This window comes from Mesocricetus auratus, unplaced genomic scaffold, assembly GCF_017639785.1.
Source record: "Mesocricetus auratus isolate SY011 unplaced genomic scaffold, BCM_Maur_2.0 Super-Scaffold_100037, whole genome shotgun sequence".
Classification (NCBI taxonomy): domain Eukaryota; kingdom Metazoa; phylum Chordata; class Mammalia; order Rodentia; family Cricetidae; genus Mesocricetus; species Mesocricetus auratus.
In genome coordinates, this window is record NW_024429215.1 from 1,385,298 (window position 1) to 1,401,987 (window position 16,690).

A 16,690-nucleotide genomic window follows, 5' to 3' on the forward strand; every position below is an offset into this window, starting at 1 on the left:
ACACTGATGGATCAAAAACTGGTATGGGAGCTTATGTGGTCAAGGATAGGGTTATATCTAAACAATATAATGAAACTTCACCTCAAGTTGTAGAATGTCTGATAGTACTGGAGGTTCTTGAGGCTTTTCCAGGACCCCTCAATATTGTATCAGATTCCTCTTATGTGGTTAATGCAGTTAATCTCCTTGAGATAGCTGGAATAATAAGATCCTCCAGCAGAGTTGCTAACATCTTTCAAAAGATACAAGCTGCCTTGTTAAATAGGAGATTTCCTGTTTTCATTACCCATGTCCGAGCACATTCTGGACTCCCAGGTCCCATGTCCTTAGGGAATGACTTAGCGGACAAGGCTACAAAGCTGGTGGCCGCTGCCTTGTCTACCCATGCACAAGCAGCAAAAGAATTCCATAAGCGCTTTCATGTGACGGCTGAGACCTTGCGCCGTCGTTTTGCTCTATCCAGGAAAGAGGCTAGGGAAATTGTTACTCAATGCCAGAATTGCTGCGAATTCTTACCTACTCCCCACATGGGAATAAACCCACGTGGCATTAGACCATTGCAGATGTGGCAGATGGATGTTACTCATATTCCCTCTTTTGGAAGGCTTCAATATGTTCATGTTTCTGTTGACACCTGTTCTGGCGTAATGTTTGCCACACCCCTAACAGGGGAAAAGGCCTCATATGTGATTCAACATTGCCTTGAGGCCTGGAGTGCTTGGGGAAAACCCAGAATTTTAAAAACAGACAATGGACCAGCATATACCTCTCAAAAATTCCGACAGTTTTGTCGGCAAATGGATGTTACCCATCTAACTGGCCTACCTTATAACCCTCAAGGACAGGGCATTGTGGAACGTGCCCATCGTACACTCAAATCATATCTGATTAAACAAAAGGGGAGTATTGAGGATGTTCTACCCTCGGTACCAAGAGTTGCTGTATCCATGGCACTTTTTACCCTTAATTTCTTGAACTGTGATGCCCAAGGCCACACTGCGGCTGATCGCCACAGTTTAGAGCCTGATAGGCCAAAAGAAATGGTAAAATGGAAAGATGTCTTGACTGATCTCTGGAAAGGCCCGGATCCTATTCTTATAAGATCCAGGGGAGCTGTGTGTGTTTTTCCACAGGAGGAAGAAAACCCCCTGTGGATCCCTGAAAGACTCACTCGAAGAGCTCCTTCACAACTCCAGAATAAGAAGGATGGAGGCCAAGTGGGTGATGAAGACTCTCCTACTCGGGATGATGGTTCCTAGTATGATGGGAGAGTTACGGTGGGCCATCATGTCTACCTTCCCCTACCGATGCCAGTGATGCAGAATGCCCAGGTGTTCCCTAGATTTTTCACAAATAATAGAGAGTTGGGGCTTGCCTTTTTGCCTTTAGATCCTCAGATACAGAGTTTTCAGGATGAGAGAACCTTGTCATTAGTAGGAAGCTTGTGCTTTACTGTGATTTCTTCATTAAAGGATAATTTTATTCATATGGATCCAGAAAGATCTAATGCTAATCCTTTTGAATTAATGGAAGCTGTACTGATCTTTCTCCTATGATAGTGAGAAGGGACAGATTACTTTTGATTGGAAAGGGGCATTAGGCAACAGTCTGAGTGAGGGACAGAGCTCTGGATCATCTGATTGGTCCTCCTCCAATGTTAAGTATACCCCTTTTAAGAGAACTAATTATTCAGCTGCCCTTTATTTGGGTTGTGAGTAATGATACCTTAGGTAAGAATCAGAAAGAAATAAATTGCTCTGCTTAGAATTGTTTTTATGCATTATGCTGGGATGCTATTAAGCACCCTTTTGCTTTGGTAATGCGCATGCCTCGATTTATTCCAGCTCCTGTTGAGGCGCCAAGTAATTTGAGTTTGTTTAGGGAAAAGCGAGATTTTTGGGATCTCTGCTATTATTGTGGGCCTGATAGCCACCGCCGCGGTTACTGCTTCGGTTACCGCCTCGGCCCTTGCACTTTCTGCCACTGTGCAGACAACTCAAACCATTAATGAACTATAGGCCACTGTGACCATGGTCCTAGATAAACAGGCCACTGCCAATTCTCAGATACAAGGAGGCCTGATGTTGGTAAACCAACAGATTAATTTGGTTCAGGAACAATTGGATATATTGTGGCAGATGGCCAAATTGGGATGTGAACAAAGTTGCCTGGCCTTTGTGTCACTTAGTACAATATGAGAATTTTACAAGAGCAGCTAACCTGTCAAAAGCTCTGTCTCAACATTTATTACAGAATTGGACTTTTGAGTTTGAGCAGACACTCCGTGAGTTGAGAATGGCGATCCTGCAAGTGAATTCGACGCATCTGGATCTTTCTCTGATGGAAGACCTCTCCCCCTGGATTTCATCTGCATTTTCTTATTTTAAGGAATGGGTGGGGGTAGGATCATTTAGCCTAGTTCTCTGCTGTGGAATAGTGTTGATGCTTTGGATGGTGTGTACGCTCAGAGCCCAAACAAAAGGAGAAAGTGGTGGTGGCACAAGCACTTGCTGCCTTAGAACACGGAGCATCCCCTGACATTTGGTTAACCATGTTAAAGCAATAGGTCGCTGGCCTCCCAGCTCTTGCACCCCACGAGGCTAGTCTCATTGCACGGGATAGAGTGGGTAGGCTTCAGCAGCCCAAGGAGTTGCAAGGCTAAGCACTGCACAGGAGAGGTCTGCGGTATAACGACTTTCTCCTGGGAGATAAGTCATCTTGCATGAAGGTTCTATGTCATGATCTCCTTCCCCCAGAAAAAAGACATCGGACTGGTCAGGACTTCCTCTGGGGATAAGACCCTGGAGAGGAGCTTTGTACATGTTCCGAATTTGCACATGGGGATTTGACCTCTATCTCCACTCCAAAGTTGTGGGTGTCCTATTGCTTCAAAAATAAATGAATAGGGGGAGATGTGAGGAGCCGCCCTCGCTATCGCTATTGCCGTTAGAAGATGGCGCTGACATCTGCTGTCAGTTGGAGTTAACTGTCGCTGTCAGTTGGAGTTAACTGTCGCTGTCAGTTGGAGTTAACTGTCGCTGTCAGTTGGAGTTAACTGTCGCTGTCAGTTGGAGTTAACTGTCGCTGTCAGTTGGAGTTAACCGTTTAAACTGTGCCTCTCCCGTGACGTCATCTGGGGTGATGTGCAAACCACCAATCCCGGCTCTACACATCTCACTCGGAGCTCCTAGGCTTATATAAGGGGCTGGGTTTCTTAGCTTGGGGTCTCCCTCTAAGAAGCTGATCATCTATCTCTCAAGATGCATTAAAGCTTTACTGCAGAAGGATCCGAGTGTTCTGCGTCGTTCTTGCTGGCGAGACGGTAGCGAGGGACATCCCCTTCCTAATAAAACTTCTCACTAAGCTCTGTCTGCCCGGCATGTTTGTCGTGCCCCCCACCCCCGTCATCTTCACTTGCTATGGAATGTGCCAAGGTCCCCCACCCAAGCCCCCCATCACGCTTTACCATAGCAACCAATAAGGGCCAGAATATGTGTAGTTTTGGAAGTTTTAACAAGGAATTAGATTTGATTCCAGTGAGAAGAGAAACCATTGATGGGTTTAGGGCAGAGAAGTAACCCACTGTGACACACTTAAAAATACTAGATTGGAAACTAGTAGGGGTCTGAGTCCATTCCCAGAACCCGGGTATAAAAAAGCATTCTGTTGTAACTTTAGGACCCACCGGTGACTTGTTGATCCTTTGGGGCTTGCTGGCCAGCTAGCCTAATCAGGGAAGTCCTAGCCATTGAGAAACCCTGTCACCAAAACACTCCTCAGAAGGTGTCTGAGGAATGTCACTTGAGGCTGACCTCTGGCCTCTACACACACATGCATGCATACAAATGTACCCTACCCCACCCATACATAGCAAGGCAAGTAGCTCACATGTACAATGCCTGTCTAGAATTCACCATAAGGGGCTGGAGGTGTGGACCACTGGTAGAGCTACTGCCTAATGGCAGGGGATGGGGTGTAACTTAGTGGTAGAGTCCTATCTAAAATATTCTAGTGAGTGGCTGGGGTAGAGCCTAGAACGCTCTAGTGAGGGGCTAAGGGTGTAGGCCCAATGGTTTCTGCACTGAACTGCCTGAAGGCTATTAGGTGCTATTTCTGAAAGGGAGAAAGCCTTGGGGAAGAACGTGGGTTTTTTTTTGGTGGGGGGGGGAGGAGTACCATATAGTACTCTAAGGGTATTTTCTACAGATGGAAATGTCAAGGAATCTGATAGAGAACAGAGAAGGGTCTGAGTTGGTGCTCTACGGCTTCAACAAAGAGCCCCTAACCTGATAGCTTGTGTCCTGTCACCATGGGTCCATACACTTACTAAACATTTGCGGGGTAGTCTATGGGTCCTCCTCCCTAAGTGAGCAGTGACCTCGTCCAAGAGAGAGAGAGAGAGAAAGACAGAGAATCCAGAACTAACCGAAATATATTCTTTATTTCAAGATCGCATGTGAAATCAGGGCAGACACTCTTGTTAGTTGCCACTTACATACCATCGAAAAAACACCCTGGGGAAAAAAAAAGGGAGTGTGTGCTGTAGGAGGGCCCAGGGACAGAAACACATTTGGGTTTCAAAGTGCAAGGAGAACCTAGACCTGAGTCTGCACGGAGGCCTGGTGTCGGGACCAATATTAGGTTATGAGACATAAGGACAGAGGCCTGGATTTCTCAGCTCGAGCAAGGAGAGCTAGGACTTCCACTCTTGGATCTGACAAAAAAATAAAACGGTTAGGCCTCCTAGGTCTTAGAGGGTGGGGGCTATGCTAGGTCTGAAGGAGGATTGGAGTCTGAGGAAGGCAATCTAGGGCCTGGACCCCTAGGTCTGAGAGAAGACCTGGGTAGGAGAGAGGGAGGAGGCTGTCTGGACTGCCGGGGTCGGGTCCGGGGGACCTGCGGCGTGGACAAAAGGAGCTGGGGGAGGGGAGGCTGGAAGCTGGCACTCACCACACTAGCACAGTGGCACTAGCAGACAAGAGTGCAGCGGCTGCGGCGAGCAGGAACAGGTTGCCAAGCGTCAGAGCCCGGGGCCTGGCAAGCAGCTCGCTTAGGCTGGGCCTCCAGGGCTCGATCACTTCCGCCTCCCACGGCGTCCAACGCATCACTTCCCGGAACGTGACCTGGAGCTCAGTCTCCCCAGGCGGAGGAGGACCCGTCACTGTCGGGGCGCGCGCACGTCAGAGGGCGGAGCCCCGCCCTCGGCCCCGCCTCACAGCCTCGCCCCTCCCGCACCGTTCAGATAGAAGTAGAGCCGAGCCAGGGGGCGCTGGTCGTGCAGAATCACGCAGGAGAACGTCCCGCGATGCGTGGGTTGCACTGGCCGGATCCGCGCCAGGTACCCGTGGGCTCCTGGCACATTACGGAAGTAGGACACGTCCTGAGTACGGATCTACGAGATGGCTGGGGTGAGGCTGAGGAGCTCAAAATACACAGGGACTCAGCCAGAGCAGCAAACCCCGCCCAGTGCACGCCCCTTCCCCAAGCCCTGACTCGGCTGCAAGCCTCTGACTCTTTTGAGCAGCCCTAAGCAACCCTTTCCGACATCCCTTTGCGCCTGAGTCACAATGCACATTCAAGCACTGTCTTCCACACATTTAACTTCAATCTTTCCCTAGGTTCCCGACCCTCCTCTGGCACTAAACCCAACCCCTCCTAGCCTGAACTTAGCCTAACCCTTCCCGGGAGCAGAACCGGCTCCTGAAAGCCCTCCAGCTGGCCCTGTCCCGACTCACACCTCCTCCCGCGTATTTCCAGGAATAAGTGATCTCCGATTCTGGCAACTGGAAGCCCACGATACAAGAAAACAAAGCCTGATCCCCTCGCTTCACCGTCACATCCTGGACTGGAGAGAGGCAAGGTGATTCTTCTGGTAGGCCTGCACAGGCCCCGCCCCTCCCCCAGCGCCGCCCCCTCACCTGGACAGTCTAGAGGGAGGTCGCAGATGGCGGAAAAGCAACCCCAGCAGTAGAAACGCCTAGTGACCTCCTGGACGCCTGTGAGCCGAGACCAGGAGCGTCTCCAGACCAATTCTCCGGACACTGTTGAATCTATGGGGGCTCCAAGGATTCTGTCTTTTCTACACTGTTTAGATAACCCTGTCCAGTCGGCGGCTGGATCACCTCCTGGCTTGTAAAGCCAGTTTTCTACAACGTATACTCCGCGCGCGCAAGTGATAGCCACTGGAAATGGAACCTACGAGTTTATGCATGCTAGCCAAGCTCCTTACCAGAGGCACGCCCCCAGTCCCTTTGGAAGAGTCTAGGCCGGGCATCTACCATTGAGCCACTCCCCAGTCCCTGACCCGGAGATTCTAGACAAGTGCTCCATTGCTGAGTTGTAACTTCAGAATTCTTTTTAGATTTTGTTTTGAAACAGGGTTCCCCCTAAATTGCCCGGCATGGCCTAGAACTCTATGGGGCCAAGGATGTGTGATCTTCCTGCCCAGGCTTCTGGAGTAGCTAGGGTGACAGGCCTTCACCTGCAGGGCCTGCCTGCTTCCATCAAGTTACCCACTATCTAATTTATGCACTTTCCAGTTGGCTTCTATTGGATCTAAGGCCCACTCATCTTTTCCATCCCAAGTTCCATGTTTCAACCCCAGCTTCCACTGCCTCAAGTTTGGGACTAAGTCCTTACCACAAGGAGGGACGCAGGCCTGGGCTGTGGAGAGAAAGGAGGCATTAGGACCCAGGAAGTTGACAGAGACCTACCTAAAGCCCCTCTCCTTTGGAGAACAGAGCACATTGTCTCTAAGGGACAGGGCTGGGTTCACAGCGCTTCATCCAGGGGGTGCAGCAAGGCCAAGTGTGTCAGGTTTAAGGCCTGTAGCTAGCTAATTATGAAAAGCTAAATGGGGGGGGCGGGGTGGATGGGAGTAGATCTCAGGCAGTCCTTCAAGGAGTCAGCACCTCACTAGTAGGCCCAGTTAAAGAAGCACGGGATTTCAGAGGATGCCTTTGATCGCAGGGCCAGAAGCAGACAGACTGTCACATGATCTGTCCTGGGCTAGGAAATCTACTGGCCCCGAGGTTTAGGTTGGATTCAGGGTGTAAATATCTGTGTGTCTGCAGGGGGTGGAGCTGGAGGCCGGTTTACCTTTTTTAAGCTGTTTTATGAAACTCTTCATTTTTGCTGCTGCACTGGGGAAGGCGGCCTTAAAGGACCCTGGAAGATGGAGGTAGGGAAGTTGCACTACAAAGCGCCCTTACCCTATGGCTGAATAGTCAGGACCTGCTGTCTGTCCAATAAGCTACATTCCTGCCTCCCACAGGTCCAAAGCGAGGGCTGGCAGACTTTTTTTTAAAAGAGATTTACTTATTATGTATACAATGATCTGCCTGCATATCAGAAGGCACCAGATCTCATTATAGATGGTTGTGAGCCACCATGTGGTTGCTGGGAACTCAGGTCCTCCAGAAGAGCAGGCAGTGCTCTTAACCTCTGAGCCATCTCTCCAGCCCCTGGCAGACTTCTTCAAGGTGCTCCTTCTGCCTCCTGAGAGCACTATACACTTACATCTCAGTGGAAAGGGGCGGACAATGATCAAGCCTTCTGCAGGGCTTACTAGGCTGTTTGTTTTCTGTTGCAGCCCTCTTGTCCACTTTCACCCTTCATTAGCCTATAGACAGCTTTTGCCCTACGTCTCTCACCACCTCATGCGTCATTGCAAGGGGTCCGATTACCCCAAATCTATACTAAAGTTCCCCACTTTTTTTTTTTTTTGGGTTTTTGGAGACAGGGTTTCTCTGTGGCTTTGGAGGCTGTCCTGGAACTAGCTCTTGTAGACCAGGCTGGCCTCGAACTCACAGAGATCTGCCTGCCTCTGCCTCCCAAGTGCTGGGATTAAAGGCATGTGCCACCAACGCCTGGCAGTTCCCCACTTTTATCTTCCTCAGTGTACCTAGGCTTCACTGGTTTGCAATTACACATATGCAAATTAGAAGCTGAGCATGTAAACTGCACATGATAACAGCTTAAGTCCATCTTTTTGTCATTTTGTTTTGTTTTAAGACAGTGGCTCACTCACTATGTTCCAGGCTGGCTGGGACTTCTCTATGTAGCCCATATACAGCTTGAACTCAAGAGATCTGCCTGCTTCTGCCTCTCCAGTGGTGGGATTAAAGGCACACACCACACCCAACTCCTTTTTCGTATGCTTTTAATTAATGTTTCTTTTTTGTTGAGGATTTCATCTGTGCACGCATGCAATGTATTTTGATTATATTTCTCCCCTCCCCTTTTCCAGATCCATACATTTCCTACTCCTCCTAAGCCTCTTCACGTCTTCTGTTTTTTGCAAGTATAATAACTCCCTCAGTCCAATCGTGCTGACTAGCCACTGAAGCACAGTGAACCTACCATCCCATCAGGGTTCTCCCCTCCTCCTATCAGTAGCACCTCCTTTTGGGGTGGAGGCTTGTGAGCCCCTCTCCTGCAGCACTGGAATGTAGACCAACTAGATCTTGTGCAGGTAAACGACCGCTGCTGTGAACTCAGGAGTATGCTGGTTCTATCATGTCCAGAACACTCCCCTTTATCGAGTCTCCTGCAAACCTCTGATTCTTGACAATCTTTCCACCCTCTCTTCTCAATGTTCCCCAAGCTTCCCCCTCTTGAATACAGCACCCTCAGAACCCACAAAAGGGCCCTGAGTCCTACAAAACCACCCAGTAAGTATATGCCCATGAATTTTAGAGTCCAGCAGGAACTGTAGGTCACCAGCAGTGAGTGGCCTGAGGTCCAAATGCATCACCGGGATGTGATAAAAACCAGACAGGAAAAGTGTTTCTTTTTTCTCTTCTTTCCTATTTTTTTCTTTGTTTTTGTTTTGTTCTGTTTTGGAGACAGGGTTTCTCTGTAGCCCTGGCTATCCTAGAACTCACTTTAGAAACCAGGTAGGCCTTGAACTTGAAGATCCATCGGCCTCTGTCTTCCAAGTGTTGGGAATAAGGTGTGCACCACCACTGCTGGCTTGTTACATTTTCTATATGACAACAGGCTGACAATATATAACCCTGGGGCAGTTATACAAAAGTTTGATATCTCGGTTGGGAGATGGTTTTGCATGCCTTTAATTCCTGAAATTGGGAGGTAGAGGCAGGATGATCTCTAAGAGTTCAATCAAAGCCAGCCTGGTCTACAAAGTGAGTTCCAGGGCAGCCGAGACTACACAGAGAATCCCTGTCTCAAAAACAAAAGTCTTGATATCTCTTAAAAAAAAATGGGGAGGAGGCTGAAGAGATGGCTCTGCAATTAAGCCAATGTCTTACAGAAGACCCAGCATGCATGTCAAGGGTTTCCCGATCATCTGTATCCCCAACTTCAGGGCATCTGCATCTGGTATCTGATGCTTTGGGCCTTCAAAGGCTCCTGCACTCACATGTACCAACACTGCCCCCCATATAATTAAAAACAAAATAAATCTTAAAGAATAACCAAATGAAGCCGGGCGATGGTGGAGCATGCCTTTGATCCCAGCACTCAGGAAGCAGAGGCAGGCAGATCTCTGCAGTTCAAGGCCAGCCTGGTCTACAGAACAAGTTCCAGGACACCCAGGGCTGTTACACAGAGAAACCCTGTCTGGGAAACCAAAAGAAAAAATAAATAACTAAATGAATTGATTGCCAACACACAAACCTGAGGTCACAAAAATGCTTAGCATCTTTTTTTTTTTTTAAGACAGGATTTTCACTGTGTAGTCCTGGCTATTCTTTAGCTCACTTTGTAGACCAGGCTGGCCCCACACTCAAGAGGTCCGCCTGCCTCTGCCCCTTCAGTGCTGGCATTAAAGGTGTGGTTCACCACTGCCCAGAGCTTAGCATTTAAAAAAAAAAAACACGTCCAAAGCTATAAAACATAGGCCACAGTACCATAGGCAGTCATTAGCATGGGTTCAATGACTCCTGTCCCACTCCCTTTAAATAGAGAACTTCCCAGCCCTCCTCCCCAGACCCAACCACCATTCATTTTTCCCTCCTCTCTTTTAGTTCTGAGTCCTTCATTCTTACCACCATAGAACCCTCCAGATCATGAAGTGGAACGCTCCAGAGACCAGCAACAAGGTAGGCAGGACTTCTGGAGGAAATGGCTGTGACAGTGCCCACCTCCACTCCATTCATGTGTGAAATCCTAATCCCCAATGCAGTATGGAAGAACACCACAGTATTTGGAGACAATTTGTAGAGATGTTAAAATGATGTCATTTGGGAGCTCCTTAGATTTAGAATCAACATGGAAACAAACCTCTGGGTCTGTGGAGGGGTGTGGGGTGGGAAGACCCATCCTGTGTGTAGCTGGTCCTCTGTCACTGGCTGGGGTAGCAGAGTGGATAAAAAGGGACAAGATAATGACCAGCATTCATCTCTCTGGCTTCCCGACTGTGTATACCACCTTTTGTTCCTGCTGTGACTTCCTGTCACAATATACCAGTGGTTCTCAACCTTCCTAATGCAAGGACCCTTTAATAGAGCTGCTCATGCTGTGGTGACCCCACCCATAAAATAATTTTTGTTGCTATCTCATAATTGTAGTTTTGCTACTGCTATGAATTGGAATGTAAACTTCTGTGTTTTCCAATGGTCTTAGACAACCCCTCATGAAAGGGTCCCACAGAGGTCAAGACCCACAGGTTGAGAACCACTGGACTCTCAGTGAGCCAGAATAAACCTTTTCCCCATCAAGGTGACTGTCATGTATTCTGTCACAGCAATGAGTGATGACCAGAATATATGTGTGTATGAAACTGTCAAAGAATCAAAAGTATTAGCTAAATAAGAATGGTGCATTGTTGTCTACACAGAGAGAAGCACCACAGCCAAGAAGCTACCTCAAAATGAAGAATCTGAGGTCATTCTCTTAACCATGAGAGCATGAGTGTGAGATCTAGAGATGGTACTCCTGTAAGGAGGACATGGTCAGAGTGGAGCCCTCACTGAGAGGCATGGAGTCTGGTGGCCTCATCCAAGATACATTTAGGAGCTGAAGCAATGACACTCAGGAGGCTGGGACACATCAAGTCACCACAGAGACTTGTGAGGTGGGCAGGGGTGGGATAGGTTTAATCAAGTACACATGGGGTCGGGGTAAAGGGAAATATCTTAAACAGGGTAAATGGAACATGGATTATGCCAACTGAACCATAACGGTATAAAGGGTGCTGCAGTTGGTGAGGGTCATGTGTTAGAAGCTCTGGCAGTGGGATTGAGTCCTGGCATGTACAGATATGAGGACATCTGTTTCACCCTGAGGTGTATCTATCCACAGATCACAGGCCTGCCTCCATATGCAAGCTTGGTCAGATGACAGTTCTCTTGTCCTCAGTTTCCCCATGCATAAAACAGCAACGGTGGCAGTGTCTACCACAAAGTTCATTGCTATGGGAGATGGAAACCTTTCCATTCTCAGCTGTTCTGTGGCCTGCTCTGGAGTGTCCATGAACCTTGAGTCTGAGGCCTTCTGCCGACAGTGTCATCTTCTACCACCCCTTGCTAATCTGACATGGGGAAACTGAGGTATGAAGACGATAGAGAAGCTGGATGTGATGGCACAGGCTTCTGGGCAAGCTAGGAAGATCATAAGATCAAGGCCAGCCTGAGCTATGTAGTGAGACTTTCCCTCAAAGCAAACAAAAAGGATAAAGTAAAAGTCAAGGTCACAGTCACTTGTAAACTTGGGCCTCCATATCTAACCATTCATGCATCATTTAAAAAAAGGATATATTTACCTGTGTGTCTGTTCATACCTACGGAAGTCACAATGCAACATCAGGTGTCCTCATATGTCACCCTGTCTATTTATTCCTCTGAGGCAAATCTCTCTGATGTTCCAATTAATGTGTTCTCAGGTAGGCTGGAAGCCAGCAAGCCCCATCAAACCCCATCTTCATTTAATTTGGGCCTGGGGTTATAAGCACTTGTTTCATTGGTGCTGGGACTCAAACAGTAGTTCTCATGATTGCACAGCAAACACTCTTAACCACTGAACTATCTCTCTCTAGCTCTGTCCCCCTTTTTGTTTGTTGAAACAGGGTATCACATAGCCCAGAGTAGTCTCCAGTACACTCATAGGCATATACACATGACAAAAAAACGGGGGCTGGAGATACGGCTAAGCAGTTAAGGGTACTTGCTTCTTTAGCAGAGGATCTGGGTTCAGTTCTCAGCCAATATCCACATGGTGACTCAAAACCACCTGTAACTACAACTCCAAGGGATCTGACATCCTTTTCTGGCCTCTTCGTGAACCAAGCATGAACGTGATGCACAGACATGCAAACACTCATACACATAAAGGAGTAAAATTGGAAATTTACTTGTTTCGTAATGTTTTATACACAGTCTGAAGGATGAGTTCACATATTTCATAGGGCCTGAGTTTTACCTGTGACCTGTCATGTGATATTATGTGGAGCTAAGTTGACACTCAAAAAGGCTTTGGATTTTGGAACATTTCATATATACACATCCACACAGGTAAAGAACACATATGTCACTAAATGTTGATGGACAAAATAGTGTAACTGTGTTCGTGCTTGATAGCTGTTCTGTTATATATAATTTGACTATGTTAAAGTTAAAACCTTGCTTTTTAGTTAGACAGAAAAGAGGAAATGATGGGGAAGTCCTGTGTATATGTCAATAAAGCACTGTTGGCCAATAAGGAAGCAAGATAGGTGGGACTAGGAGTCCAGGAGGACTCTGGGTAGGAGAAACACAGGGAGTCATCATGTAGCTGCCATAGGGGTAAGAAGTCCAGACCCTTTTCTCCGGTAAGAGAAATACTTAGATTAACAATTATGGAGTAAATACTTAAGTCAGAGCTAGCCAGTAAGAAACAAGCAAGGCCAACAGCTTCATAATTAATACAGCGTCTTGTGTGTTATTTTGGGACTACAACATGGCAGAGCCCAGGCGACTAGTGGGGAAAAACCAAAGCGGCTGACAAGAAAAAGGCTTCACTCATCAGTTTTATTTTGTCTGTTTTGAAATAGTCTGGGTAACCTAGGCTCCTTCCATTCCACTGCCTTAGCCTCCCAAATACTGCCATTGTGTGAGCCTTTATTTTCCTTTAGTCAGGGTCTCACAATGTAATCAAGGATGATCATCCTGCCTCCACTGAGATTCACAGACGTGTGCAACCAAGAAGCATACTAGGGGCTGAGGATAAAACCCATGACTTCATGCTTAACGGGCAAGCATTCTACCAACTGAGCTACATCCCTAACCTTTACAACTTTTTTCACTCTGTAGCCCAAGGTGCTCTCCACTCTTGACCCCTAGGCTTCATGCCCCGCCCTGATGTTACAGTAACAAGCCACATTCAGCTTAGAAACAGTTCAGATTTCAGATTACTGAACTGAGGATATGCAATCTATGCTCACATTTTAAACTTATGCTGTGTATACAGAGACATTATCACCTGTGTGATCCCCAATAAACAGCACTAGTCTGGCTCGCCCAATGCACAATCGTCCTAAATTCTGACTACATGTTTTCAAGCCAAGCTCCGAGCTAACTTTCCCCGGAAGGTAGGGCTGTGAAACCCCACCTCACATGGCTGTTAACTGAAATTTCCTTAGGATAATAATTAGCATAAATGACGGTGCAGGAGACATAGCACCTCTAGGCAAATACTCTACAGCTCAGACACAGGACCAGCCCTGCACTGCTGGCTTCTAAGTGAGAGCCCTATTACCAAGTTATAACCCTAGAACCTCACTGGTGCATTCTACACAGACTCTCCACACTCTGATCAACCTCACACTGTATTGGCTGTTTACTCTGTGCTCTGCCCTTTAGTACAAGCATCTCTAGGGTGGGACATTTGCAGTTGTGGTCCCAGCTCTGACCGCACAGGTGGTTCTGGACTATTCCATAAGCCTCCGTCTGAGGAATTTACTGGTCCAGTTTATCCCAGTCTCCATTTTCTCCCTCTGTGGGGTCCCAGAAAGTCTGTCTACATACACCCAGAGCAGAAGCTCCTCCAACCTGCCTATATCACTCTGTGGTTCTGCAGGTTCCTCAGGACATCGTCGTAAGTCTCCCTGACTGATTCCAACGTCCAGCTGTGTAGATGCCTTGTGCATGTCATCAGTATCCCTTCGTGGTTATTGTGTAATTACCCTAGCCATCTGTGTTCCCAGTCCAGTTCTAGTCTCCGTGCTCCCCATCTTCCCAGATGTCACTCCTAAGAAGCCAGACCCCAGGTGAAGACACTCCTATAACCCCACCTCTTTCCTTTCTCTGGCACCAAAAACCAGACCCAGGCCCGCTTTTCTACTTCCTAGTCCCTCCTCTTCACTCTGGTCTCTGATCCATGTCACAGGCTACCTCCTCTTTAACCCAGCCTGCACCCTCCCCCATGTCTGCTGAACACTAGACACATCTTCTACTCCCAGGCTTGCACTTGGTAGCTTTTTCCAAGTTTCCAAAACGGAGACAAGCCCAGAGAAGAGCAGAATCTTGCATTCCTTCCATCTCTCAGCTTCCTCAACCTTTTCTTTGGGACTGTGGACACACAGAAAATCCTCTTCCATGATGGTCCTGGACAGCCCCTGGATGAATGGACCCTTTCTTTGTTTGGAGGGGTTCTGCTATCAAACTTAGTGAACCACGGAAGATGAAAAAAAAAAGAGTGTGTGTGTGTGGGGGGGGGGTTGGACTTGGAGTCCCAGATCCTGGGAGTGCTCAATTTATCCTACTCAAAAATGAGTTCTCATGCTGCCATCCATACTACTGCGTGGGAGCCTGTGTGCTCTGTGGTTGGCGTGACCTGGTATGAATACTGTTAATCATGTGCTTACATGTCCCCAGAGCCTTCAAGTCCATTCCACACAGCTACAAGGACATGCTCTTCCCGAATGGCTCAAGGAGACTCTCCATGTCTGTCCCCTGAATGGCTACCTTCACCGCTCCTACCTATCTGTGTTAGCCATGAGAAATATACGTGTGCCTTGTGCTAAGGGAATATGTCCTCCCTAATACCTGTCTCAAAAAGAAACATTCCCTCCCAGTGAGCTCTGACTGGGAGAAGAAACATCTCACCCTAGGAGACGAGAACGTTGTACTTTATTAGGTGAGTATGTGGAGACCAGGCGAGAGGCAGGGACACACCCAGACTTCAGAGACCAAACAGGGAGAACCACAGATAGGTCCCATGGACTTGACCCCACAGAAATTCAGACTCTGTGGCTCCTATACCTCCCTCAGTTTCTTACCATCTTTGACTCAGCTGGCTTCTGCACCTTTCCCATCAAATTCACACAGGCTTCCATTATCCCTCCCTCCAACCAGAGGATCTCTTTAGGCCTTCACATAGTCCAGGGCTAGGAAGTGGGGAGTGGGGAGAGGGGTGGGAGGGGAGTGGAAGTCAAATTCTGTAAAACACTCACCCTGAGCTGCAGCCACCTCCTGGAGGGAGAAGGTCATCTGTGTAAAGGCGTCATGCAGGTGACTCCTCTCATCATAGTCTGAGGGTGGACGAGAAGCAGGCTGAGGAAGCAACTAAGATACATACCTGTAGCAGTGTACTCGCTGTGTCTGACTCATGGCTGAAAGAGTCCATCCCCCAGCCCCACCCCGGGGTCTCTGTGCCCTCTCTGGAGAGGTAATTCTTTCTTTCTGTTCAGTCTCCAACCCTAACTCCCCCCCTCCCCACCCCCTCTCGGCCTCTGTCTCTGTCACAACACCCTGGACCTGTTACCCTCTCTCATCCTCTTCCAACCTCATCGGTCTCTGTCGTATGTCTCTGGATCACTGTCTGTCTAGGTCCCTGCCACCCCCCCAACACCAGTCCCTTTCTCCCTCACTCTGGGTCTCTGTCTTTCTATCTTCAGGTTTCTGTGCCTTTCTGTCTCTGGGTACCTGTCTCTCCCTGGATCTCTAGGTCTCCGATCGCCCCATTCATCTGTGTTTCCAGTCCATACCCTCCTCTCTCCAAGCAATGATCCTTCTCATTCTACTTTTCATCTCTTTCTTGCAATTCTGTCAAGGCCTTCAGCATCCTTAGCCTCTCTCTGAGGCACTGTCTCTAGTCTCTGCCTCCACCCCTTTCTGAATGTATTCCCTTCCATTGTTTCCACCCGTCTCTCTACCCTGTGTCTCTGCCACAATCCTGTACTCAAGCTTTTCTTGGTGGAGTCACTCGAGGTCTCCCCTGCCGCTCCCCAGGGCCCTGGTTCGGGGACGAGGGTCTCCTCACTGATTTCCACATCTGAGAGACCCTCAAAGGCAGCCTTGAATGCATCTTTACAATGGCCCAGATTGGGGCCATCGGTGTCCGCAAACATCTGGCAGACACGGAGGCGTTCCTCATAGGTGGTGAAGCAGAAGAGACATGCCCATGTGGGTGCCCTGAAGATCAGCAGAAACAACAGGATGGTGCTACCCACTAGGGCAACAAGGGCCATCGCAGAGGGTCTCTGGGTCTGAGGAGAAGCTAGCAACCTTTGTGAGGTCACTGTGGGGGAGGGGGAGCTGTGGCCTAAGATCAGAGATTGTCTTTCAGCTGGTTGTCAAGTATCAGGCTCCATCTAGAGGAAGGTTGTCAGGGGTCACCTGCAATCCCTAAATTTGTGGCTGAGCCAGGCGCCAGGCTCCCAAGAACCTCACCTGTGACCCTGGACGTCCTCACAGGTTAAAGGGTCTCAGGGACCCAGAGGCCGGCAATGTAGCTATGGTGGACCAGAAAA

At 48.4% G+C, this 16,690-nt stretch overlaps 1 protein-coding gene across 3 annotated transcripts; it reads right to left on the bottom strand.

The window, feature by feature from the left end:
* Positions 1–4,422: 4,422 nt before the first annotated feature.
* On the bottom strand, positions 4,423–16,588 carry Spaca6 (sperm acrosome associated 6). Of its 3 annotated transcripts, none has more exons than XM_040733918.1 (9): positions 16,201–16,588; positions 15,392–15,469; positions 7,099–7,167; positions 6,640–6,663; positions 5,919–5,996; positions 5,736–5,845; positions 5,236–5,392; positions 4,951–5,161; positions 4,423–4,714 (listed from the first exon to the last, which is right to left on the bottom strand). In XM_040733918.1, coding segments are annotated over exons 1-9 (936 nt in total). In that variant the 5' UTR covers positions 16,409–16,588; the 3' UTR covers positions 4,423–4,713. The 3 variants fall into 3 exon arrangements, with proteins under 3 accessions (XP_040589852.1, XP_021079011.2, XP_040589853.1); XM_021223352.2 differs by having other exon boundaries at positions 4,423–4,514; positions 16,201–16,586; XM_040733919.1 differs by lacking the exon at positions 7,099–7,167 and having other exon boundaries at positions 4,423–4,514; positions 16,201–16,585.
* Between the last annotated feature and the right edge of the window lie 102 nt (positions 16,589–16,690).

What these genes read in the sequence shown, in the direction of transcription:
- Spaca6 (XM_021223352.2), bottom strand. Translation starts at nt 16,408, where the DNA reads ATGGCCCTTGTTGCCCTAGTGGGTAGCACCATCCTGTTGTTTCTGCTG. An exon ending in CATAAAACAGCTTAAAAAAG is followed by an intron (nt 6,664 to 7,098) that starts GTAAACCGGCCT and finishes TTCTCTCCACAG; the next exon opens with CCCAGGCCTGCGTCCCTCCT. An exon ending in GGCCTGCGTCCCTCCTTGTG is followed by an intron (nt 5,997 to 6,639) that starts GTAAGGACTTAG and finishes CTCGGCTCACAG; the next exon opens with GCGTCCAGGAGGTCACTAGG.